Source organism: Heteronotia binoei, chromosome 16 (genome assembly GCF_032191835.1).
Source record: "Heteronotia binoei isolate CCM8104 ecotype False Entrance Well chromosome 16, APGP_CSIRO_Hbin_v1, whole genome shotgun sequence".
NCBI lineage: Eukaryota > Metazoa > Chordata > Lepidosauria > Squamata > Gekkonidae > Heteronotia > Heteronotia binoei.
Window position 1 is genome coordinate 45,632,069 of NC_083238.1, and position 27,174 is coordinate 45,659,242.

A 27,174-nucleotide genomic window follows, 5' to 3' on the forward strand; every position below is an offset into this window, starting at 1 on the left:
CATAATCTGCCCCTGCTGCCACGTTCTGAGGACAGAGCTTCATGTGACTATGAGATCAGCTCCTTCGCCTTTGTCCATTTGGGAAGCAACTGACCACTTTGCCTCATTGAGCCTGAATGCCCCCCCTCTCCAGCTTTGCATGAGTTTACTGTTCAGTTCAGTTCAATTTTATTGCTTTGGGCCAATGGCTGTTACAAGAGGTTAACACTAAAAAAACCTCTTTACAGTAAAATGCAGTACAGCGAAACTGAGTTAAAATACCATAAAGATTGCATTTTAAAACTTGTTTTGTAAGAGAAAGGAATGACTCCTATAAGCTACCAACCTATACTGATGCTAATTTGGACCGGATTTTCTTTGCTGCTTAAGGCAAAAAGGGAAATCTTATATGAGACCTCTGATTCTACATCTGGAAGTAAAAATATGATCTATTCCATCACAGTGCAAAGGCCTAAATCAGGGGTGTCAAACATGCAGTTCAGGGGCCCTATCAGGCCCCCGAGCAACTGGCTGTCATCTGCTTTCTTCTCCCTATATCTTGCTTCCTTCTGCATAACAGCTTGCTTTGCAAGGCTTGCTCAATTGCACAGGCGCTACAGAGCAAAACCTCTATTTTCTCCATTGGCTGAGGCTCCTTCCTTGAGGATGAAGGGGGGATGAATAGCTTGCTTTGCCAGACTCTCTCAATCACACAGCAGAGCTACTGAGCCAAGCCTTTCTTCCTTCTATTGGCTAAGGCTCCCCCACCCAAGTCCCCTGGGGAAGAAAGGAAAGAGCCAGAGCTTCCTTTGCCCAGTTCCCTGGATCCCACGGGAGAAATACAAAGAAAGCATCTTTAAGACTAATGATTGCTAATGTTTTAAGCATGCTTTAAGTTTTTTAAAAACAAATATTTGTGTTTGTCTGTATACTTTATAAAATTTGTATCTCTGTTACCTAATCTTAAATAGATACACACGTGGCCCGGCCTTACATGGCTCGGTCCAACCCAATATGGTCTGTGTCACGGCTGGGGCCGGGTCAGGCAAAGTCCAGAGGCAGTCCGAGGTCTGTAGCCAGTAAGCAGGAGGGTCCGAGGCGCCAAATCTGAATCACTGTAGAAGTATCGCAGGTCTGAGGTCCAGAAGCCGAGGTCAGGGAGTCCAGAAGTCCAAAGCCAAAGTCAGGGAGTCAGGAACCAAAGTCAAGCCGGAGTGGATGCTAGAATGTCAGGGAGATGACTAGTTGCTTCCACAAAGCTTCCTCCCAAAGCCCACAGCTATATAGCCCTCTGCTGGCTGTTGCCCGTTTGGGCTAATTGCTGGCTCAGGGAGGCAGCCAGGATCCTGTTACCACTCAAGCATCCTTGCTCTTAGAAGGGCCAGAATCCTCTCAGAACTCAGGGCTCAGGGAGCGTCTTGCTTGTGAGCGTGCCGCCCTCCTCCGATCCCTGAGGTCCTGCCGGAGGCGGTCACGCACACGAGCCACCCGAGAGGGCGAGGCAGGGGGGCTGGGATCTTCTCCAGCAGGAGGCAGGGGCACTGGTGCAGGTGGCAGGGGCACAGTTTCCTCATCAGACTCAACTTCCTCTGAAGGGTCCCCAGCACCCATGACACTATCCCCCCCCCCAGGGCCCCCCTCCGTCGAGGGACCTGGAAGGTCGGGGTGGTCGTTGTGGAACTGGTGCACCAAGTCCGGGGCATGAAGATTGTCCTCGGGCTCCCAAGACCGGTCTTCTGGGCCGTATCCCTCCCAGTCCACCAGGTACTGGAGGCCTCCACGATGGTACCGGGAGTCCAGGATCTGGCGCACCTCATATTCTTCCTCGTCATCCACCAACACTGGTGGTGGCGGCGGTGGGGAAGGAGTCTGAGCTGGGTCAGGGGGTGCAGCCGGAACAAGGAGGGAGCGATGAAACACGGGGTGAATGCGGAGGTGGGGTGGCAACTGGAGCCTGAAGGCGACGGGGTTTATTTGTTCAACGACGGGGTAGGGTCCAATGAACCGTGCATCCAGCTTGTGAGACCGACCAGGCCGGCGCAGGTAGCGAGTTGAGAGCCACACCTGATCCCCCGGCTGCACTGGAGGGCCTTCTTGCCTCTTTCGGTCCGCAGCCCGTTTATATGCCTCCTTGGCTTGCTGTAGCTGCTCTCGGAGCAAGTCTTGGCTGGCACGGAGTTCTTGCAGGTAGGCATCGACGGCGGGGACATTCGTGGGTGGTAGGATCGCTGGGAAGAACCGAGGGTGGTACCCGTAGGTTGCAGCAAACGGGGTCATTTGGGTGGATGAATGGACCGCGTTGTTGTATGCAAACTCCGCTAGGGGCAATAGAGTGGTCCAGTCATCCTGCTGGTAACAGGTGTAACAGCGGAGATATTGCTCTAGCGTGGCATTGGTGCGCTCTGTCTGGCCATCTGTCTGTGGGTGGTAGGCCGAGGACAGGTGCACTCGAGTACCCAGGCTGGAATGGAGGGCTTGCCAGAACCGAGAGGAGAACTGAGGGCCCCGATCGGAGATCAGATGGGCTGGGAGTCCATGCAGACGAAAGATGTGTTGCAGGTAAAGCTGGGCCGTCTCCTGAGCTGTGGGGAGTTTCGGGCACGGAACAAAGTGGGCCATCTTGGTAAATAGGTCGACGACCACCCAGATACAAGTCTGACCCTTGGAGCGTGGAAGTTCCGTGATGAAGTCCATCGAGATGGTATCCCAGGGTCCTGAAGATGTGGGCAAGGGCTGCAGCAACCCTGAGGGTTTGGCTGGGATGTCTTTGGCCCGTCGGCAGACGTCACAGGAGCTGACATAGCGGGCAACATCAGCGCGAACTCGTGGCCACCAGAATTCCCTTGTCAGCAAGTGGGTGGTCTTATGCTGTCCAAAGTGCCCGGCGGGTAACGAGTCGTGGGTCAGGCGTAGCACTTCTGCCCGCAAGGGCCCGGGCGGCACATAGAGGCGTTCGCGGTGTAGCAAGAGGCCGCCTCGAGTCGTGAACTCCCCTGTTGGGTCATCTTGGAGAGCCTGGAGGTGTTGCTGGACCCAGGGATCATTGGCCTGGCTAGCCCGAATGTCCTCCACGAGTGCTGGTGAAGTGGAGGTGGCTGCAAATACTGAGGGCGGCAGGATTGGAGCAGCGGGCGCGGTCTCAGTTGAGGCAGGGGCGTATTCCGGTTTCCGGGAGAGCGCGTCTGCTTTCCGGTTCTGGGTATGGGGGATGTAGGAGATCCGGAAGTCGAAGCGAGAGAAGAATAGGGACCACCGGATCTGGCGCTGGTTGAGACGGCGGGTGGTCTGGAGGTGTTCCAAGTTCCGGTGATCGGTGAGCACTTGAACAGGGTGGCGAGCCCCTTCGAGGTAATGTCGCCAAACCTCAAACGCCGCCTTGATCGCGAGCAACTCCCTCTCCCAGATGGTATAGTTCCTCTCTGCAGCAGTGAGCTGCCGCGAGTAATAGGCGCAGGGCTGTAGTGGCTGGGACGGCTCCTCGCGCTGGGACAGTACTGCTCCCAGGGCCACGTTGGAGGCATCAGCTTCCACCGTAAAGGGAAGCTGGGGGTCGGGGTATCTCAGGAGTGGCCCGGTGGCAAAGCGAGTCTTCAGGGTGGAGAAGGCGTTATCGGCCTCTGGGGACCAGTGGAAGGGTTCTTTGGGGCGGAGTAGTTGAGTCAGGGGTGTGGTCAGGGATGCATAGGCCGGGATGAATTGCCGATAGTAGTTGGCAAAACCGAGGAACCGCTGCAGGTCTTTGCGATTCTGAGGAGCCTGCCAGGTCAGGACCGCTTCTACTTTTTTCGGGTCCATGAGGATCCCCTGCGGTGACACGATGTGCCCAAGGAACTCGACGGAGCGCAGGTCGAAGTCGCACTTCTCCAGCTTGGCGTAGAGACCATGGGCTCGTAGGCGCTGCAGGACCTGGCGGACGTGCTCGGCGTGCTGGGCAGGATTGCGGGAGTAAATTAGGATGTCATCCAGGTATATGATCGCGAAGCGGTCGAGCAGGTCCCGGAATATGTCATTCATGAACCTCTGGAAGACAGCGGGGGCATTGGTCAGTCCGAAGGGCATTACCAGGTGCTCGTACTGCCCGTATCGGGTCCCAAACGCGGTCTTCCATTCGTCTCCGGGCCGTATGCGCACCAAATTGTACGCTCCACGGAGGTCCAGCTTGGTGTAGATTTGGGCCCCCTTTAGGCGATCCAAGAGTTCAGGGATCAGTGGTAGAGGGTACCGGTCGCGGATGGTGATCTTGTTCAGGGCCCGGTAGTCATTGCACAGCCGGAGCTCCCCACTTTTCTTCTTCACGAAGAGCACTGGAGCAGATAGGGGAGAGGTTGAGGGTCGGATGAATCCGCGTTTCAGGTTCTTGTCCAGGAAGTCTCGCAGAGCTGCCAACTCCGGCTCCGACATTGGGTACAGACGCCCCACCGGGAGTGGTGCCCCAGGTACCAAATCAATGGCACAGTCGTAGGGCCGGTGAGGGGGAAGCTGATCAGCTCCTGTCTCTTCGAAGACATCAGCAAAGTCCACATACTTCTGAGGGAGCTGAGGACCACCACTCGGGATGCCAGCTGCTAGAGTGGTGGGAGGAGTCAGATGGGGGCATGGGTCTCGGAAGCGTAGTTCCTGCTGGGCCCAGTCCACGATGGGGTTGTGCAGCTTCAGCCAGGAAAGGCCTAGAATCAGCGGGAAGCGAGGCATGCGGGCGACATCAAACCGCAGCTGTTCTTGGTGCTGCTGGACGTGGAAGGTGATGGGACAGGTCTCCTGGGTGACGGGGCCAGAACGGAGGAGGCGCCCGTCAATAGCCTCCACCAGCGACGGAATCCCTTTTGTCTGCACAGGGATCTGGTGCTGCTTCACAAAGGCGGCATCTATAAAACAGTGGGCCGCTCCCGAGTCCAGCATGGCATACACGAACAGCCAGCGTTCGTCAGGCAGACGGAGTTTGACTGGTAGCAGGAATGGCCCTGGGGTATCAGCCCGCTGTTCGGAGGACCCAGCTAGTCGCCCCAGGCTGGGGGGTCCACTTACGCCTGGGGCTGCCCTTTTGGCGGCGGTGGCAGCGAAGGTCCAGGTATCCGATGCTTAGCAGGGCAGCCAGAGGCATAGTGGCCTGCCGTGCCGCAGTAGAGGCACAGATTCTGCGTGCGGCGTCTGGTCTTTTCCTCTGGGGTCAGGCGGGGTCGAGCAGCTCCAAGCTGCATAGGCTCATCCTTGGTGCTGGTACTAGCTGGGGACGGGCGAGGAGCCAGGTAGCACGGCGCAGGGAGCTGGCGCCCTCTGGTCTTGGCTTGGCGGCGACTTTCCAGGCGGCCATCGATGCGGAGGCAGAGGGTGATAAGTTCTTGGAGCGTGGGTGGCTGCTCCACCCTGGCCAGTTCATCCAGGACCTCCTCTGCCAACCCCTCAGTAAACTGGTCCATCTGGGCAGCCTCATTCCACGCCAAGTCCTGGGTCAGGAGCTTGAATTCAGTGGCATATTGAGCCACCGAGGAGTTGCCTTGTTTCAGTGCCCTGATCTTCCGGTTGGCTGTGGCTGCTTGGACTGGGTTTGAGAAAGCAGCAGACAGGTGGGCCTCAAACCCCTGGTAATCAGTCAGTAGGGGAGAGGACGCGACCAGTAAGGGTGTGGCCCATTTGGCCGCCTGCCCCTTTAACAGACTGATGACGAAACACACCTTGGTTTTGTCATTGAGGAAGTCCCGTGCTCTCAGTTCAAAGTACAGCCGACACTGTGCTAGGAAGGCAGGAAATTCTTCCACGGCACCCCCAAATCTGTCAGGTGGGGGAACTGGGCACTTGGCTGGAGCACTGGCCGCAGGTTGTTGCTGCAAGTGCACTACTGCCTGTGTTAGCTGCTGTACCTGGGCTTGGAGCGCAGCCAGTAGTTCTGTGGTTTCACTTGCTTCAGCATCCATCCTGTGGAGTGGGTGTTTGTCGGTGGAAGCAATCTGTCACGGCTGGGGCCGGGTCAGGCAAAGTCCAGAGGCAGTCCGAGGTCTGTAGCCAGTAAGCAGGAGGGTCCGAGGCGCCAAATCCGAATCACTGTAGAAGTATCGCAGGTCTGAGGTCCAGAAGCCGAGGTCAGGGAGTCCAGAAGTCCAAAGCCAAAGTCAGGGAGTCAGGAACCAAAGTCAAGCCGGAGTGGATGCTAGAATGTCAGGGAGATGACTAGTTGCTTCCACAAAGCTTCCTCCCAAAGCCCACAGCTATATAGCCCTCTGCTGGCTGTTGCCCGTTTGGGCTAATTGCTGGCTCAGGGAGGCAGCCAGGATCCTGTTACCACTCAAGCATCCTTGCTCTTAGAAGGGCCAGAATCCTCTCAGAACTCAGGGCTCAGGGAGCGTCTTGCTTGTGAGCGTGCCGCCCTCCTCCGATCCCTGAGGTCCTGCCGGAGGCGGTCACGCACACGAGCCACCCGAGAGGGCGAGGCAGGGGGGCTGGGATCTTCTCCAGCAGGAGGCAGGGGCACTGGTGCAGGTGGCAGGGGCACAGTTTCCTCATCAGACTCAACTTCCTCTGAAGGGTCCCCAGCACCCATGACAGTCTGGCCCGACAAGGTCTCATTTATGTCAGATCCAGCCCTCATAACAAATGAGTTCAACAGCCCTGGCCTAAATTGTACCTAGGTCATGAGTTTAACTGTGGGGGCACCATATGTCACATTCGCCATGCAACAATCACTACTAGGACTTCTCAGGCATATAACTCTTATTAGCCAGTAGCTGCTTCGACCAAGTTAAGCCATCTTGGACAGTTCTAATGAAAGATACATGAGGTCTGTGTTCAGAATCATCAACCTGATACCAGAGCTGTGAATGGCACCTTTCCACATACCCCACACTACTTATCAGGGCATTTTGTAGCAGGAACTCCTTTGCATATTAGGCCACACACCCCTGATGTAGCCAATCCTCCAGGAGCTTACAGTACACACCCACCCAGCAAACAGATGTGATAAACAATTAGCCCCTGTGAACACAGCTTCATGCTTGGAGAATGATCTGTGCTATGAAACTGTATTTGAGGCACTGCAACTTCAAGGAATTCTTTGCCACCACGTACAGCTATAACTGTTAAGCAATGAGATACTAAACGACTTTTGTTCAGAAAAGGAAGGACATAGTTCAAAGATACCAAGACATCTCCAAACTGACAGAGAAGATTAAAAGAAATCATAGAGCATTTCACATATACAGACATTTTAGGCTTTCAGGCCATCAGTGTTACTTATGCCACTCAGAAGCCATAGTGAGAGTGTCTAATTTTTGCCTTTTCTTGGATCTTCATGGGCATTAGCCAAGTTGAAAATTAAATCAACTGAAGGAACAAACAATAACTAAAATAATAACATTTAAACCCACTCATCAGTGAATTTAACATAACAGCTTTCTCGTGACCATCAAGCCGATATTTCCTCCCCCAACAAATTACTCAACGTGCACAATTCTGCATGCGTGCCTACCGCTGAACCTTCTTCCTGGCACCTACCCAGTGTTGATCGTAATCAGTTGGCCTTCCTCTGCCTTCCTCTTCATCGTAGAAAGGTAAGCCTTCCCGCCTTGCCTGATGGTATTCCTTCCGTAACTTCTGGATGCGGTCTGCAGTCCCCCCAGCCGGACGGTCACTGGATAAAGAAGCAAATGTAACATAAGGTGTCTGAATGCAGTCCATCTTCTGTGAAATTGAGCATGTGACTGAGGTCAGTTTCCAGGTGTACATTTTCTGCTTAGATTGCACTGTAAATTTTAGCTTTGGAAAGCCCCAGGTTGACTTTTTCATTGCTGTTTACCCATGCCTTCACACATACACACTTACACCATAGTTATGCCCCTTGCATACATTTACATTATACATTTATAGCATTATATTTTTACATTATGCTTATGATACTTGTGGGGGGATCCTTTTCTCTTCTTAGCTGTGGTTTATGTCCTTCACCACTGCCTCTGCTGCTGGCGAGTGGCTCCCACCCCTTATTCCACCACTGCTAGCTGTGGCTCCCACCCCTTATTCAGGAGTGTCGTACTCATTTGTTAAGAAGGCCAAATCTGACATAAATGGGACCTCGTTGGGCTAGGCTGCGTGTGTCATAAAATGTAATGCCAGGTAGCAGAGATATAAACTTTGTAAAGAACACAGACAAACACAAAGATTTTTAAAAAGCTCAAAATAAAACATGCTTAAAACATTAGCACTCATTGGTCTTAAAGGTGCTTTCTTTGTATCTCTCTTGTGCGATCCAGGGAACTGGGCAAAGGAAGCTCTGACTCTTAATTTCCTTCCCCAGGAGGGGGAGGAGCCTCAGCCAATAGAAGGAAAAGAGACTTGGCTCAGTAGCTCTGCTGTGTGATTGAGAGAACCTGGACAAACAAGCTCTGTGAGAGGTCAGAGAGCTGAAAAGCATTTTGGGAGTCTGGTTCACTTAAAGTTGGTCTGATACATTCATCGTATATAAAGCATAAGAATACAATTTTTTAGGACCCAAATCCCAAATTCTCAGAACACCCCCTTCCTCCCCAAGGGAGGAGGATTAGCCAATGGAGAAATAGAGGTTTTGCTCTGTAGCTCCTGTACAAAGCAAAGTAAAGCAAGCTGTTATTCAGAGGGAAGCAAGAGAGAGGGAGAAGGAAGCAGAGGATAGCCAATTGCTTGAGGGCCTGATTTGGCCCCCGGGCTGCATGTTTGACACCCCAGCCCTACATCATCACCAGAAGAAGCAGGTTCATTGTCTGCATATGCAAAGACAACACTTTCACATGGAGGGGAATATAAAGCCTCCCCAACATACTTCAAGTTTGCAGAATGATCTGTTTTTAGCCAAGGCCCAATCTGTAGAGTCGAGCATCCACAGACCGGCTCCCACTCGACTCTTTGTCCTCAAAAATTCAAGGAGCACAATTTGCTGTTGATTTGGGCTTGTGTACATTTTAAATTTATCACCTGCCGCTGAAAAACTAACCTGCAGCAGTTATGCTGAAGGCACCTGGGAACTGGTGTAGATATAGGGGGAGCCTGGCCTGCTCTAGTTACATTTGTATGAAAAAAAAACATCCCCCCCAACAGCACCTCAAGACCCACTACCATGTCCATGAAACTTCCCCGTTTGACTGCAGTGATTGCCATGAGCTAACTGGTTACTTCATGCACCCAGGGCTTTTTTTGTAGCAGGAACTGCTTTGCGTCTTAGGCCACGCCCCCCTGATGTAGCCAATCCTCCAAGAGTTTACAAGGCTCTTAGTACAGGGCCTACTGTAAGCTCCAAAAGGATTGGTTACATCAGGGGTGCGTGGTCTAATATGCAAAGGAGTTCCTGCTACAAAAAAAGCCCTGCATATACCCATCTTCACCTGTTCCTTCTGCTGCCTCTTCCCATCCCACGTGGCACTAACTGAGGCCTGTTTTTGCCTACGTCGGGACTCCTGCCTTCTGTCTTCTTCTTTCAACCCTGGGCCACAGCTAAACTGTAGAGAAAGTTTGCAGGAAAGGCTGAAATGTGACTCCCAGGATGAAAGAGATGGTGATATTTGTGGTGTATGATGTGCAGCATTTTTAAATTATAGTCGTGTTCAGCTCACTCTATATTTGTGAAGCAAAAAAATGGGGGGGGGGGAGGGGAGAGAAAAGAAACCATACAGTTAGCTGGCCAAGATTTATATTTCCTGTCTTCTGGGGGTTTAAATATAAGGATATTAAACTAATTTGATTCACAGTGACGTTTATGGATACCATATACATTTCCTACGTCTGCCCAAATGTAGGGATTAAATATCGAGGGAGGGAGAGAGAATCATTTTTATATGGGGTGAAAGAGGCTGGGGGAAGGGGGAGATGGAGGGGGGAAATGCAGATGTACTGTAGGTTCAAATAGACCGTGCAAAAAGAACATAATTCAAATATACATAGCATAATTTAATACACAATTTATATATCTTGTGCTTTATGGAACATAATAGAATCAAGCAGTAAGGCTCTGGTTCTAAATCAGTTATCTAATCTTCTTCATTTTGAGCCACTTGGAACCAAAACTCCCACTTTTTGAAAACCAGAAAAAAACTAAGTTTATAAAGGATACTAGTTTCCTTGCTTTGAAACAGTGAGAGATGTGATTGTGAGTGCCTGACGAAAGGGAAAACGTATGCTTTTCAGGTGATTGCGTATTATTACTCCTTTAAATGTTAGTGCTCGCAATGTAGTCTATGTTGACCCCAACAGTGCAAGCTACTCTTGTGTGTAAAAGTGTTGTGTTAAAACTAAGCTATAGGAGAGAAGACCTGTGATCAGCAAGATCCCAGGGGCAAACTACACAATAGAGAGCCAGCTGGTATAATGGTAAAGTGCGCGGACTCTTATCTGGGAGAACTGGGTTTGATTCCCCACTCCTCCACTTGCACCTGCTGGAATGGCCTTGGGTCAGCCACAGCTCTCACAGAGCTGTCCTTGAAAGGGCAGTTTCTGTGAGAGCTCTCTCAGCCCCACCCACCTCACAGGGTGCCTGTTGTGGGGGAGGAAGATAAAGGAGATTGTGAGCCGCTCTGAGACTCAGGGTGGAATATAAATCCAGTGTCGTCTTCTTCATATGCTTCTTTACTTGTTTTCACTAGCTCCTCTGTGTTTGTCACAGCCACACAACAGCTGTGGGGAACTGGTTCTTAAAAAAAAAAAAAAAAGGAGAGCCCAAATGGACTCAGAATGGTACCGGGGGGGGGGGGGCTCCAGCCTCCCCCTCAGCAGTTTTCTTGCATGAGAAAGGCACCGGGGTGATAATGTCATTGATTTTGCTGCTCCACGTGGAGTGCATTTTATGTGAGGGGCAGCACAGTCAGCAAAGCAACTTCCCCTCAGCACCGTTTTTGTGTGAGAAAACTGCGGGGGGGGGGGGAGGGGGGGAAGAGGGAGCCCTTCTTCCCCCTGCAGTGCCATTCGAAGCCATTTAGAAGCAGGAACAAGGGCAAACTAGGATAAACGTGTGCAGAAATGTATAACGTAGTTTTCCCTTAAAGAGGGTGCAGGAAAGAGGGTGATCCCCATCTGTCTAGTTATCTCCTGGGTACACAGACAACATGACCCAAGTCTATAGGACTGTCATCTGCCTCACGTTTCTGAGGGAAAAGCAGACTATAAAGAAAGAAAACTTAACAAGGGACACTGAAAGCCAGTGTGAGGTAGTGGTTAGACTAGGAGCTGGGAGACTTGGATTCGAATCCGCACCCTGCCACAGAAGCTCTCTGAGTTACCCCAGGCCAGTCACACACACTCAGTCCAGCATACCTCACAGGGTTGTTGTAAGGGTAAAATAGAGAAACGAGAGGCATATGCACCTAAATATATAAACAACCTCCATCTACAGATGTCATTCTCTGCCTAGACCATGTCCCTGAAAGGGGTTTTCACATACCTTCTGTCTAAGCCAGCTAATGTACTTTCTGTCATTAAAATGACATGTCCAATTTTTTTTTCAGACACCAGACTGCTGGGATATAATTTCCTGCCTCCCTGTCTTTTTACAACCAAGCTTGTCAGGAGTCTAAGGATAAAGGACACTGCAGTTCCAGCAAATCCATGACAGAACATGTTGGGTACGCTGGCTAAGTTTTGTGGTGCCGCAAACCTCCCTAACGATATTTTCTGCTGGATAATTGTAAGCATAACCTGGCCCACAGACTTAAATACTAGGGGCTACATAAAAAAAATCAAGCTGTGGTATGAGTTAGAATGAATTTGGCGACCTTTCTTCTGTAAATCACCTGCAACTTTGGGTGGGTCAGGGCTACAAAGTTCCATATTAAAGTAAGAGCAGGGTTCTTTTGAAGGGAAGAAAGAGCTATTTATCTGACAAAGGCAGGCCTTAACAGTGTCCCCCATTTTATCCAACCAACATAAAACCCCAGGCATCGACTTTGATGGATTTTTCTCAGTCACTGTCCACACCAATACAGCTAAAGGCACTGCCTTTAAAAAAACAAAAAAACCCAAAACCTAAGTCTAATTGGGGCGAGAAATATGAACCGAGTAACAAAAAAAATAAAAAAGCCTCTCCTTTAAGACCCAAGAAATGTGAAATGACTGTGATGCCTGATCATTTAACAGTTCTGAATTTCAACTTGGCTCCTGACAATTACATGAATATATGAACCACATTCAAACTCACCAGATGAATTCAATCAGGGCCGGGCAAATATCGCATACATAATCTATTAGTTTACCCCAAAGAAACCAAAGCATTGAATTCAAACAGAATGAAGTCATCAGTAATAAAAAAAGGAAACTGATAAAGCAATATTAAAAAAGGCCACAATTTTCTCCCATTTGCAAGAAAGATCACACTCTGAAGGCAAACTATTCTCCTGTCTGACTATAAATACATATATTTAAAAATATGGGTTTGATCAGATAGCCTTTCAAAAGCTGGGAACGGAGCGACAAAAACAAATCTCAGGTGCAGGGGATGAACAACTGCTTCCCTTGAAAAGAAATCAAACTTTACAAAAGAACGAAAAAAAATTATGCCAACTTTCAAAAATCTATTTATGCAATAAGAAGTCTTGCTGGAATGCAACAGCAGGATTTGTTAACAGTGTTAAAACCAGGAGGTGATTGAGGGAGGGAAGGGAAGCTGCATTCCCACTTTCAAAACCTGACAGAGCTACATAGCGAAGAGGGGATAGATAATGTGGTTACCCTCCTATCCCATGTTGGGCTACTGGTCCTTCTCTAAAGACACAGGGAAAGGGCAGAGCCGGCTGAACCATGCATGGCTCATTAGACCATAGAGTTTTTCGTGAATGCTAGAGTGTCACCCATAGGTGATGACACCACTTCCAGGTCCCACCAGCAGTGATGTCGCTGCCAGCAATTCAGTGATGTCACTAGCAATATCCCAACATCCAACATCACTGGTGGGGTGGGGGTTCCACCATGCTATAATCTCAGGATTGTTCCTCCTATAATTTCCCTCTGTAGTATCAGCTAAATGGCTCTGGACAAAAACAGACGGAGGTGGGAGACCTGGCCTCCCTTCCAGACCACTGCTGCAGCCTGGTTGTGGCACTAATTTGATTCCAGGGTTCCAAACCCCTGCACAGAACGACAATAGAACTCACTGAAGTAACTCCAGTTAAAGAACCCGATGCTCCCCTCTCACACAACAGGCCAGCAAACTGAGAGGCAGAAGTTTGGATCTCCAGAAATTTCATTTACAAGAAGCCAACAAGACAGCATCTGGACCTGCTGAAATGCTGGGGGATTCAGTTCAAGAATATGGAGGCTCGAACAGAAAGCACAAGTCCTTGCTGAAGTCAACTGCATCTGGAAAACTGATGGCAGCATTAGAAATTTACTGACAGACCTAAGTTGTGGAGAGGACACACATATGAAGAAAATAATGTTTGTGGAGGAGAAAAGGGAAAGCCTATGAGAAGGACCACTAAGGATGCAGAAATGGTTCCACTTCCACCACCAAATCTCCTTTGGCTTCAAAAAGACATCTCTTTTGGTTGCAAGAATATGTGCCTTACCACTGCCTGTATTCAGGTGTCATGCAAAGCTGAAATGAAAGTTAAGTTAGTTGCAACCATCAAGAATGCAGCTTGACGCACCCATGCACTCCCTCTAGCTTTTCTTTCCTCTCTTTACGCACACAGTGGAATAGAAGAGCTTCTGCTCCCAAGCAACCTTCAATATAGGTACCTAGGCTGTAAGCTAAGGGTGTGGTCAGACAGGCAGGTTGCCATGGCAGTATCTTGGATTTAAATAAACTGCTTGAGTTTGGGGCGGTTGCTGTCAATCAGACACCGCCCCCTAAGCCGGCATCATAGTGGTTGGTCATTCATATCACTAATGTGCTGCAACCATGGACCTGCAACTGGGTTGTTTTATTCTAAGTCCCACTGTGCATGCACAGAAGCTGACAAGTGTACATGCACTCCTGGCTGTGTTCTATAGGGGCACTAATGTGCACATCGGAGTGGGGTTAAAAAAAACCCAGAATGTACCGGAAACAGAGTGGAACAATCACACTGTTCATGTCTTCCCATGGCGTGCCTGAGCGATCAGATGCTAGGAAACCCGCCATGGAAGTGCAAATTCCAGTGGTTATTTAATCTGTGCGGGAGTTGTTCTATTTAGAGCATGAGGTAGGGACATGGGAACCAGATGTGCATGTTTTATCGAGCCCATCTGAAAAAGGGAAAGGTGGCTATGTCAAGCCAAACTACTCATGTGACCACACCCTACAATTAAATCCTGGTTTAGAATCCAAGTTTATGCAAGGTTAATAGATTCTACTTCTCCTGGGCACCTACAGTCCGACATTATAGGCAATTGGAGTTGTTTGAAAGTCAGAAACCTTCCGTTACGCTTCAGACATGGGTACTGGACCTGGGACCTTCTCAAGGCCAAGCAGATGGGTCTACCACTGAGCCATGGCCCCTCCCCTAATTGTGGTTTGGCATGAAGTTTGAACGCAGTCATCAAGCCTCACCGAAAAATGCACTAAAGTCAATGGCAGTTGTGTAATTAGTTCCGTCAGGCGCCTTCAACATTTGTCATTGTGACTAAAGATTTAATTAAGTCTTAATATTTTGAGATCAGCAAAGGAGGAATCAAACACTTCAGCTTTGTTGTGTATATTATTAGATCATGTTTTATTTTTGAAACATTTTGAGTACCTGGGGTAATAATCAGTGGGGATTTGACACTATCCTTCATAACGTGGATGCTTTGCTTTTCATGTTATCAGTTCCACATCAGCGGCATACAATTTGTATCCCTCTGCCTCGAGTAGTGCACAAAGACACCTGGGTTGTTTCAGCTCTGAGAATCTGATTTGGATGTCAGTCAGCAGAGGGACGCTTTCGTAATGTCGGATGCCTTTAACAAAATACAAAATTAATCCAGATGGGTTTGACATGCCATAAACAGACATGTGTGCATACTTTTAGTGTTTGCCCACTGATGAGTTCTTAACTATGCTCCTATTGCTAGAGACATATTCTCAGGCTGAAACTATGCATGCAGACAGTAACACATTTGTTTAAACCGTGTTACTGTCTGCATGCCTCCCCATCCTTAGGAAAGCAATGCATTAGGGAGCGAAGGATTCAAAAGCCTTCCTGCTCTATGCTGCTTATCTCCCTTCAGAAGAAGATGATGATATTGAATTTATATCCCACCCTATACTCTGACTATCAGAGTTTCAGAACAGCTTACAATCTCCTTTCCCTTCCTCCCCCACAACAGACACCCTGTGAGGTGAGTGGGGCTGAAAGAGCTCACTCAGAAGCTGCTCTTTCACGGACAACTCTAGCAAAAGCTATGGCTAACCCAGCAGCTGCAAGTGGAGGAGTGGTGAATCAAACCCAATTCCCACAGATAAGAGCCCGTGCACTTAACCACTACACCAGACAGGCTCATTTTAGCGATTGCATGTTTCTCCCTGATGGGTTCTGAAATGAAGGTTTGGAGGCCTCTGGAGAGCTCAACTTCCCCAACATTGTGCTCCTTTGGCTTGAAAAGTGCTGTTCTTGGGGTGGGTGGCTTCCAGGCTATGTGTGCCTGGCAATGAGGCATGAAGTTCTTTGGAGGCCAGATTTGGACCTGGGAATCCAGGAGCAATAATCCAACAGAAGCCATCTCTTGCCTCGTGTCCTGTCCCAACTGCAAAGACAGTCTGGGAGCTATCAGCAGACCAGAAGTTGCACCAAATGGGTTCTCTGTAGATGCTTCCCAGCTGAGATCTCTGTTCCCCTGGTGGGAAAGATGCTAAGGATGGAATATCTTTCAGGGATGGTGAAAGGCATTGCTGTCTGGGGTGGGATTCAATGGCTGCTTTCATTCTGCGGAACTGACGTAATTTATCCCACTGGGGAAAAAACCACTTGAGTTTGATCCATTTCCAGGCTACCAGACAGCTGCCGTTGAAGCAGCACGATCCCAGCAATGGTCCGTGGTTGCCCATTCACACTGCTAGCTCAGCTCAGCCACGGACCCACTGCAGAAAAGGTTGTTTTGTTGCAAAGTCCCCCTGTGTGTGCGCTCAAGCAGAGAAGCGCACAAGCGCACCTTGGAGAGGGGTTAGGAAAAAAATCCCCCAACCATGCCAGAAACAGCTTGGCACAATCTCACAGCTCTTTGGCTTATGAGTCACGCCAGGGCATTCAGACAGCAGCTGATTATGCAACCTACATTCGATTCAGGGGGATACTACCTGGAAAATCCAGGTCGCTTTTTAATGCAGATAGGAGGCGTCTGGATACGGGGTGAGAACAGGTGTGGTTCGGAGGGCAGATGTGCTTGTATGATTGTGCGCTTTTAATCTGAATGGGAGATGGGACTAGGTCGGGCCAAATCTCCTGCGTGAAACCACCCAATGGCTAAAGTTTAGCTGAAAGTAACTCATTTTGTTCATTTTTGCACAGTTCTAAAACAGCGATGTTATGTTCTGTTTTTTAATACAAAGTCTGAGTACAGTATAAGGCCATGAGACTTCTCTCTCCTGAAATTACAAAAAAGTCAAAACCTGGTATAAAGAAAATAAACCTTCATTGTAGATAATTTTGCAGGGGAGATAGATAGATGATAGATAGACAAAGTAAAGGTAAAGGTAGTCCCCTGCGCAAGAACCAGTAGTTTCCTACTCTGGGGTGACATTGCTTTCACGTTTTCATGGCAGACTTTTATGGGGTGGTTTGCCATTGCCTTCCTCAGTCATCTACGCTTTTCCCCCAGCAAACTGGGTACTCATTTTACCGACCTTGGAAGGATGGAAGGCTGAGTCAACCTTGAGTTGGCTACCTGAACTCAGCTTCCACTGGGATTGAACTCAGGTCGTGAGCAGAGCTTTACCACTTTGCGCCACGGGGCTCTTATGATAGATAGATAGATAGATAGATAGATAGATAGATAGATAGATAGATAGATAGATAGATAGATAGATAGATAGATAGATAGATAGATAGACAGACAGACAGACAGACAGACAGACAGACAGACATTTCCCCCTGCAGAATTGTTTACAGTGAAGGTTTATTTTCTTTATACCAGGTTTTCTAACATATACATACATGCACGCATGCAGATGCACCCACACTTTCAATCACAGCCCACTAAAGCAATTCTGCACTGATTAAGCGACATGCTGATTTCCCCAGGTGCAATGCTGTAAAAGTAAAAACAGATCTTATATCTACGGGCAGGAGTGAGCTTGTCTTGTACATGCATAAAACACGTGGAGGAAACACTGCCGAGTGGTACTGTTCATGTACGGTATCACTCACTTAAGAAGTCAAGACCAATGTATTTCAAAGGGTATGTTACAAAGGGTATACTTAAGATGCCAGCATTACTTTCAGCACACTGAAATCTCACGTTTTATTGGAGTGCCTCAGTGGCCTCAATACTAAGAAGAAAAAGAAAGGTTAGGAAAAAAATTGATAAAAAAATTCACACTAAAAACAATATTTCAAGCTTTCATCTTTTTGGCAGCTGTAGAGAGGGAAAAAAAGATAGTTTACCAGGAAATGAGCTTTTGGTGTTTACATCTCTACTTGAGCAAATGAATGATATTACAATAGAAGGCTGTTTGACAATTCCAGAAGATAATAGAAGTTAAGATTCGCTCAAGAGAAAGCTCAAGATGGGGGGAACCCCCCCCCCCCACCTAATACATTCACAGCCACAATCAGACTCTACAAGCTTTCCATCTTCCAACAGGAAAAATCAATTCAGGCCTTTAAAAAAAAGACAAGGGGTTAAAGTAGCATATTTACCTAAATGGAGACCTTTCTACTGTGTCCCAAAATGCCAGCAGTCAAACATGGTGCCACGTCTATCGACTTTATCCAGCAAATAGCATGATCCTCAGTACTTGACAGAGACACACATGCTAATCTTCACCTATTCAGTTCATCTATATCTGGTGTCCCCCAACATGGCAGATGTGGACACTTCTGCACCCACTGACACCTTTCCTGGCACCCAATTATTTTTAGAAAGTGAGTAGGGTCATGTGTAGGTTTTGCCCAGGAAGGCAACTACGGCAGATTTCATTGGCTGTGCAGCACAATCTTGACAGTGTGACTGAAGGTAAGCTGCAGCAGTAATTCTGTGGCTGGCTCCACCCAATATGGCAGCCATTTTGTCAGAATTCCAAAAATGCCCACAGGCTCAAGAAGGATGAGAAGCCATGATTTACATGCTTTTCTCCCTAAAGTGCATTGTTGCCTTGCTCTCCTATCCTCCATTTTAGCCTCACAACAACATTGTGATGTAACTTAGGCTGAGAGGGTGTCACTGGCTGAAGGTTATTCAGCAAGCTTCCATGGTAGAGTGAGGACTGGAAACCGAGTCTCCCAGATGGATACTCTACCCCTAAAATACTGATGGGTCAGTAATAAGACTGAGCTATCAAAAAGCTATACATACTCACACTGCCAGTATGTGGGATTATAGCAAACCATTAATGGGCCAATGGAGACCTAAAGATGGATGGAAGTTCTGCTTCTGCCAAAGGATACCATTCTAACCCAAGGCCGTAGTCAGCAGGGGGCACTGGGGATGGTGCCCCCTATAGAATCTGCAGCACCCTCGCCCAATCTTCCTTTTCACTAAAAGGGAAGATTGGGGAAGACTGGGTGGAGATGCTGCAGATTCTACAGAGAGCACCACCCCCAGTACCCCGCTGCTGGCTAACCTAGCTATGGAACAACCAGGTCTTGTAGCAGGAACTCTTTTGCATATTAGGCCACACACTTCTAATGTAGCCAATCCTCCAAGAACTTACAGTAGGCCCTGTAAGAACAGCCCTGTAAGCTCTTGGAGAACTGGCCACATCAGGGGTGTGTGGCCTAATATGCAAAGGAGTTCCTGCTACCAAAAAAAGCCCTGGGAACAACAATTACAAAAGGCACACAGTGCCTGGAGTAACATCCAAAAATACAATGCTGTGTCAGCTCCCAAACACTCCAAGACCCTGCATATATTAAAGTGCTATTATATTAGGTAATATTCACCACAAGAGAATGTGCCAAAAAATTTTGGGCATAAGCAAACAATGTAATAAGATTATGCCCTCCCCCATTTTTAGAGTTCCAAAAGACTGAGTTAGAAAACACAAATATCAGTCCACTTAGAGGTGCGTATCCAATAGGTCCCCTAAGTAAAGTCCACTGGGTCCCCAAAGCCAAGTCCAACAGTGCACAACTACAGAAAGACCTGCTTAACTACAATAGCTGCCGGATGGCCCAAAAGACGATACCCAAGGGGTGAGGTACACAGGAGCAAGGGCAAAAGCACCATCCCAGAGAACTGCCGGAAGCTCCTCTGCTGTTGCTCGGGCCATTGGGATGGATTCCGTCAAGCACTGCCCCAGCATAGCACTGACACGATGGGGTCATTACATGAGCTCAGCGTGTTGAACGAATAACTATTGTGCTGTCAATTACAGGATGCTACCCCTTGAAACGGAATATGCAGAAATGTCCGGGAATGCAGCACAACTATTTATATCCTGCGGTGAATCACGAAAACTCACATTCTGCATACAAAATGTTTTAAAAGATGCAAACCAACAAATGGCAAAAAATAAGGATGGAGTTCCCTGGAGAGAAACTTTTTTTTATTCCAGTCATGCTCTCCCAGCGACTGCAGAATTTTGAATTTCATCTGCAAGGATGAACTGGGGTAGGAGGAAAGTTGAGAGAATGGGGTAGGAGGAAAGTTGAGAGTTAGAAAAGGCCTAAAATGCTTGCCGAGGGATTGGATCTCACAGCCAGAATGCAACAGGGCACAATGTGGTTGCCAATCCCTAGGTGGGGCCTGGGGTTCTCCTTGAATTAAAAACATTCTCCAAACCACAGAGACCAGTTTTCCTGGAGGAAATGGCAGCTTTGGAGGGTGAACTCTCAGGCATCACATCCCCACTGAGTTTCCTCCTCTCCCCAAACTCTGCCTTTCAAAGGCACTGCTCCCCAGGGCTTTTTTGGGGGGGGGGGGTAGAAAAAGCCCAGCAGGGATTATTTGCATATTAGGCCACACCCCCTGATGTCAAGCCAGCCAGAACGGCATTCCTGTGCAGCCCTGCTCAGAAGAAGACAACCACAGATTTATACCCTGCCCTTGTCTCTGAATCAGAGCCGGCTCACAATCTCCTTTACCTTCCTCCCCCACAACAGTCACCCTATGTGGTAGGTGAGGCTGAGAGAGCTCTCACAGAAGCTGCCCTTTCAAGGAGAGTTCTGCGAGAGCTATGGCTGACCCAAGGCCATTACAGCAGCTGCAAGTGGAGGAGTGGGGAATTAAACCCGGTTCTCCTAAATAAGATTCTGCACATTTAACCACTACATCAAAGTGGCCCTGCTGCTCCCAAATTTCCAGGAATTTCCCAAGCTAAGCTAGAGTTGGCAACTCTATGGCACAAGCATACTTGGGGGAGGGAGGAGTGCTTACAAGGCAATCTGTGTGCAGACAGGAAACAGTACCTATATGACTCATTCCAATGTGGTGGTGCCATGTACATGTGCAAAGGTGCCCTTAAATAAAACAGTCTGGGTACCTGGAAAGCAGCTGACAAAGAAATCGGGGGGGGGGGGGGAGGGGGAGGTTTTCAGAGGTCGTTTCCCTTTCAGCTGTTCAGGTGCCAAATGCCTGAAAGTGCTTCATAAACCCAGGGAAGGAAGCGCCGAAAAGGAAATTCTCCAAAAACTCTGGTGTGCACACCTCTGGATCTCCGTGACTGTTGGATGGGTTTGATAACATTATCTCCACAACAATCGGAGCAATGAAGGTTATAGAACAGAAACCTCAGAATTTGCAGGCTCCAATGGCGGGAGACATTCCATACCCGCTGTGTCAACGTCCCCGATAAAGGAAACTGACAGACGGGTAAACCTGTATTTAGCAATATGCGTGAATGCAAAACGAATGCAAAAAAAAAAAGGGCTGCAGGAGACGAACAAATGACTGTGCAGACTCAACTGCCGGTCAAAGCTGACTCTAATTTGCACAGTGGGGAGGAAAAAAGCTCTGACTATAACATGATCCATTTTAAAATCCGTATTAAAAAAAACACACATATAATTTCTTAAGTCAAATGCTGTGACCTTTTAACCTTGCAAACTTCCATAAAAGCATTACAATTACTTCCATAGAAAAGGTTAAAGACTCTTAAAGCAACACAAGACCATCATTTGTCTGGATGTAAACTGAGCGCTGGTGACCTCGCTGGTGACTCCTTGGCTCTCGAGGCAGCTGACTGGAAAACACCAGCAGCTAATACTACTTTGGCTCCCGGGATTAATTAAAAAATAACTAGGCTGTTCTTTTACCTGTGGTACGGGTGCTAAGCTGAAGTAAATGCCTTCTTCCAGAAGTAGCTGGCACCACTTCAGGGAGAAAGCAGTGCAAACAGTGTCAGGGTGTTTCAGAATACACTGTAACGATGTTGGTGTTTGAATTATTTTTGTCAAGTCTTTGTAATGTATCTTCTCAATATGAGGAACATCTCGTTCTCCATCTACCTCATACTGCTTCTTAACTTATTCGTTTTAAGCAGATTTTTTTTTCTTTTAAAAAAAAGGAAGTCCCCTATGCAAGCACCAGTCGTTTCTGGCTCTGGGGTGACATTACATGATGATGTTTTCATGGCAGACTCTTTACAGGGTGGTTTGTCATTGCTTTCCCCAGTCATCTACACTTCCCCCACCCCCACCCCCAGCAAGCTGGGTACTCATTTTACAGACCTCAGGAGGATGGAAGGCTGAGTCAACCTTGAGCCAGCTACCTTTCGCAGGGATCAAACTCAGGTCATGAGCAGAGAGTTTGACTACAGCACTGCGGCTTTACCACTCTGCGCCATGGGGCTCTGTTTTAAGCAGATTACTAAAATATAAAGAATCAGAGCACAGTGGAATGGTTGCAGAAAACTATCACGAACGCCTAAAATTCCACAATGGAACATAAGAGAAGCCATGTTGGATCTGGCCAATGGCCCATCCAGTCCAACACTCTGTGTCACACAGTGGCCAATCCCCTCTTAAAGCTGTCTATGCTTGTAGCTGCCACCACCTCCTGTGGCAGTGAATTCCACATGTTAATCACCCTTTGGGTGAAGAAGTACTCCCTTTTATCCGTTTTAACCTGACCGCTCAGCAATTTCATTGAATGCCCATGAGTTCTTGTATTGTGGGAAAGGGAGAAAAGGACTTCTTTCTCTACTTTCTCCATCCCATGCATAATCTTGTAAACCTCTATCATGTCAACCCACAGTCGACGTTTTAACCTTTCTTCATAGGGAAAGTGTTCCAAACCTTTAACCATTCTAGTTGCTCTTTTCTGCACTTTTTTCAATGCTATAATATCCTTTTTGAGGTGCGGTGACCAGAATTGTACACAGTATTCCAAATGGGACCGCACCATCGATTTATACAGGGGCATTATGATACTGGCTGATTTGTTTTAAATTCCCTTCCTAATAATTCCCAGCATGGTGTTGGCCTTTTTTATTGCAATCGCTCACTGGCTCAACATTTTCAGTGAGTTATCTACCACAACCCCAAGATCTCTCTCTTGGTCAGTGTCTCTGCCAGTTCACATCCCATCAACTTGTATTGGTAGCTGGGATTCTTGGCCCCAATGTGCATTACTTTGCACTTGGCCACACTGAACCTTATCTGCCACGTTGATGCCCACTCAACCAGGCTCGACAGGAAAGAGTGATAGGTCTACTTTATCTTCTAATAAAAGAGGTGATTGCCTCTATATAATCTACATTTTCTAGTAAAGGAAGAATTTAAAGATTTCTAGCCTCAGTAAAATAGATCACATGACACAGAGTGTTTTCACTACCTGTTCTGCAGTAACATGCAGAACCTCTAAAGAGAAGCCATGTTAGATCAGGCCAATGGCCCATCCAGTCCAACACTCTGTGTCACACAGTGGCAAAAAAAAATTATATACACACACACACTGTGGCTAATAGCCACTGATGGACCTCTGCTCCATATTTTTATCTAAACCCCTCTTGAAGGTGGCTATGCTTGTGGCCGCCACCACCTCCTGTGGCAGTGAATTCCACATGTTCCCTTTGGGTGAAGAAGTACTTCCTTTTATCTGTTTTAACCTGTCTGCTCAGCAATTTCATCGAATGCCCATGAGTTCTTGTATTGGTCCTTTCTTTCTTACCCTCCCTCCCCCCAATACTTGCTTCTGGAATTCACTGTTCGAACCCCCTGGGAGAATTTTGCTGAACTCTTAAGATATGACAAACTTTCCCCCACAAAAATGGGAAAATAACCAAAACATATAAAGCAGACAGATGGACATCTTCATTATGCCATTGTGGCCGCATAGAAGAAAGCAATTTAAAAAGTCTGATGGGATGTTCCCTCTAAGTTGCCACATCTTGTGAGTAAAAATTCTATTTTGTGAGCTACTGGCATTAAGGTTGTGAGCAAGGAATTTGGCTACTGCATAAATTCGTTTGCACTGGGGCCGGCGTTCCTGAGCTAAGACAAAAATGTGTGAGCTGAAGGCTAAAAAATTGTGAGCTAGCTCACACTAACTCAGCTTAGACAGAACACTGGATGGGAGTAAGGTTTTTATTTTGAATTATAATTAAGGTAGATGCTGAGCTGATATAATTGAGTCCACCTTCCGGTGATGTCAGGGGGGTGTGGCATATGCAGATGCGTTATGCAAATGAATTGTGCTAAGGAGCTCCACCACCGCTTTTTCTACAAAATGACCCCTGTTTAAAGCTATTTCTGTTCTCTCGCTAGTAAACTGTTCAAATAAGAGAACTGATGTCCAGCAACATTTCCTCTTCTCCAAGCTACAAAAAGGATAGGAAACTTTGTTTCACAGTGAATACCGCAAACACTCCTTCAGACTTGACAGCACTGGGGTTATGTGAAAGCAAAAAAGGTAATCCAGACCTCAAAGGCAATATTTGCTATTTCAAATGTTTAGACCCCTCTGAACACCAATAACAGAGAAGGAAAAAAAAATAGATTATGGGTAAATAGGCTGTTTGTGGTGATATGGCCAAGAAAGAGTCTTTTTTTGGAGACAGAAAAAGGCTTTCGTAGCAGAAATGTGCCTGTTATGGGAAAACAGTCACAAGATTTTCATTAAAACTAATTTCAAAGGGTGAAGTTCAGGCTAGTTAATGGTGCTGTTGGAGCTTCTGGCATAGAGGTTTTTTCCCTGTTGTTCTGAAATGTGAATGAATCTTTAAAGGGCTACAAAAAAAGCCCCAAGAAGATTAGGGGACTCAGATGCCACCGACAATTGAACTTCCCACTGCCTGTTCATGATGGCAAAGAACAAAAGAAGTTCCTTTCAGGGTTTCTTTTCTCTAGACAATAGTTCAGTTTCTGTTTTATGCCAGAAAAAAGTAACACCAGTTGTGTCTTCTTTCCATCATGTGGACTGAATGCAATGTAACAATAGAGGCTATTCTCTCTATGGTAATTTCCTTTGGATGCAACACAGTGCAATATTTAAACATTCTCTTCTTTGGCAACTTCTAATTTTACAAACTTGATTTTTTTGGGGGGGGGGGGACTTTAGTGAGAGAAAGCAGCTGGCATACTTGTAGTGTACAGATCGCACCAACATGGAGCACAGAGTTTCAGTCCTCCCAGTCAATTTACAACAGCTGTAACAATTCAACACTGAATGCTAAATTATTGCCAGGAACTGTTGCTGTATTGCTTAAACCTCGGTCCAAAGTACATTTATTTTGGAAGCCAACAGAATTTACTCTTGAGTAAGCAAGTTTAACATTTCAGTCTTTATTGCTTCTCCTACCTCTACACAACAAGCACTGCTAGCTGGACACTTCCTAATTTTCTGGTTTAAACTGTAAGAAATGCAGCCCGATACCTAGGAGGAGAAAGGTGTGTAACTATGGGGGGAGGGTGTGCCTCTGGGGGCCTTGCCCCCAACTTCTTGCAAAGGCCCCCAGCTCAGGTCCCTTTGGCTGAGCAGGACGGGAGAGCAAGAGGCAGTGGGTGCTGGCTGCAAGAAGCTGGAAAAGTTGGTCTGCTGGCCCTGCCTTTTTAGGTTGGGCGTGCGGGGGTGGGGGGCGCTTTTTAAAAATTCGAGTGCCCACCAAATTTTTACAAACCTAAAAGATCCTGGGGTGATATGGTCCCTACAACCCACTCCAGTGAACATCCTGGCTGAAGCATTCTGACCCAACGGAAGTTTCTGAGCAGTTTTCAAGGGCGGCCCCATATAGAGTGCATTGTAGTAACCTAATCTGGATGTAACCAAAGCATGTAGCATGGTGGCTAGATCTTTTCTGGCCAGGAAAGCCTGCAGCTGGGTAACCAGCTAAAACTCCTATAAGGCACTCCTGGCTGCAGCCATCACCTGCTTATTGAGCAGTAGCCCTGGGTCCAAGAACACCCCTGAACTACAGACCTGTTCCATTAAGGGGAGTGCAACCCCATCCAGAATGAGAAGCACCTAGGGTTACCAAGTCTCTCCACCGCTGCGGAGAGCCCTGTAGGCATGCACTGACCCTGGCATGATGACTTTACCCAGAAGTGATGTCATCATGCTGGGGACGTCACACAGGGACGCTCTAGGACTTGTGCTAAAAACTCTATGGTACCATAGAGTTTCACACTGAAACCACTCTAGGATTTGAGGTAAACCTCTATGGTATCATAGAGTTTTTAGCACGAGTCCTAGAGTGTCCCCATGCAACAACATCACTTCTGGGTGATGTCACTGTGCTAAGGATGGCGCTTGCCAGCGGGGCTCTTCGGGGGTGGGGATCTGCCGGCTGCCTGCTCCCTGCTGGCGGGTTGGGGTCATCTCGGGCAGGGGATCCCACGCCCTCGGTGGGAGCTTGGCAGCCCTAGTAACACCTTAAATCTCAACTCACATCTTCCTCTCACTGGTAACACTTCCATCTTTTCAGGATTAAGCTTCAGTTTATTAGCCCACATCCCCTGCAAAAATTTGTCCAGCCATCAGGATTTCTAAAGCCTCCCTGGGATCTACTGGATGTATGAGTTGGAGATGAATGTCATCTGCATATTGGTGACTACTCAGCCCAGCTCCCTGGATGACCTCATCTTCTGGTCACAATCCACCTCATAGATGTTAAAAAGGGGGATAAGATGGCCAAAGGTCGAGGGGCTACCCTTTGAAATCTACCTTCCAGACAAGACTAGAACTATTGCAAAATGGTGCCTCCCAGACTCAACCCTTGAAGGTGGTCTAGTAGGATTGATAGCTGAGGGGGAAGAACTGAAAATTCTAGAAACCTCTGGAATCTTCTTTCAGAGCCAGGAGATTATATATAAACACACATATATGGGGAGGGATGGTGGCTCAGTGGTAGAGCATCTGCTTGGGAAGCAGAAGGTTCCATGTTCAATCCCTGGCATCTCCAAAAAAAGGTCCAGGCAAATAGGTGTGAAAAACCTCAGCTTGAGACCCTGGAGAGCCGCTGCCAGTCTGAGAAGACAATACTGACTTTGATGGACCAAGGGTCTGATTCAGTATAAGGCAGATTCATATGTTCATATGTTCACACTTGGATGCAAAGGGAGAATGTTCTAGGTAGGGATACCAGCTCCAGGTTGGGGAATATATGGGGATTTTGGGGGTGGAGCCTGAGGAGGGCAGAGTTTGGGGAGGGGAAAGACTCTAGTGGGGCTTAATGCCACAGTGTCCACCCTGCACAGTGGCCATTTTTCTCCAGGAGAACTGATCACTGTTGCTTGCAGATCAGTTGTGAGATCTCCAGGCACCATCTGGAGGTTGGCAACCATAACTGTAAACCACTTTGGTCTTTTCTCTCTCTCCTCCCCCCATTCCCACTAGGGATAAAGGTTGGGTATAAATAAATTAAAGCAAATAAATAAGCTTGCAAGGCCACACCCAGAATTCTGGATGGAAAATGTAGAAAGGTAAATCGCCCTCCATTTGCTTGAGCCAGCCCAGAACTCACTGCTATTGGCAGTCTGTTCTGTCACAACCTTCCATCTTATGAATACGTAAATTGAAATATCCATAAGTGTATACTGAGTTATGGAGGCAGATGTGAATCTCTATAGCTGTACATGCTGAGGTAGCCTTATATTTTAAATTCCTCACACTGGTGGTTCTGAAGAAATAATTTGCTTTCCTTTCTTCTCTAAAAGTTATTTATAGGCTGCCTCGAATGTCAGAGGAAAGCAGATA

General features: G+C 47.7%; 1 protein-coding gene across 1 annotated transcript in view; it reads right to left on the minus strand.

Moving 5' to 3' along the window:
• Positions 1-27,174, minus strand: part of PARD3B (par-3 family cell polarity regulator beta) — a 769,788-nt gene that overhangs the window by 112,926 nt on the left and 629,688 nt on the right. Inside the window, exon 21 of the mRNA XM_060256951.1 lies at positions 7,465-7,600. Coding sequence (XP_060112934.1) covers positions 7,465-7,600 — 136 coding nt within the window. The remainder of the gene's footprint in view (positions 1-7,464; positions 7,601-27,174) is intronic.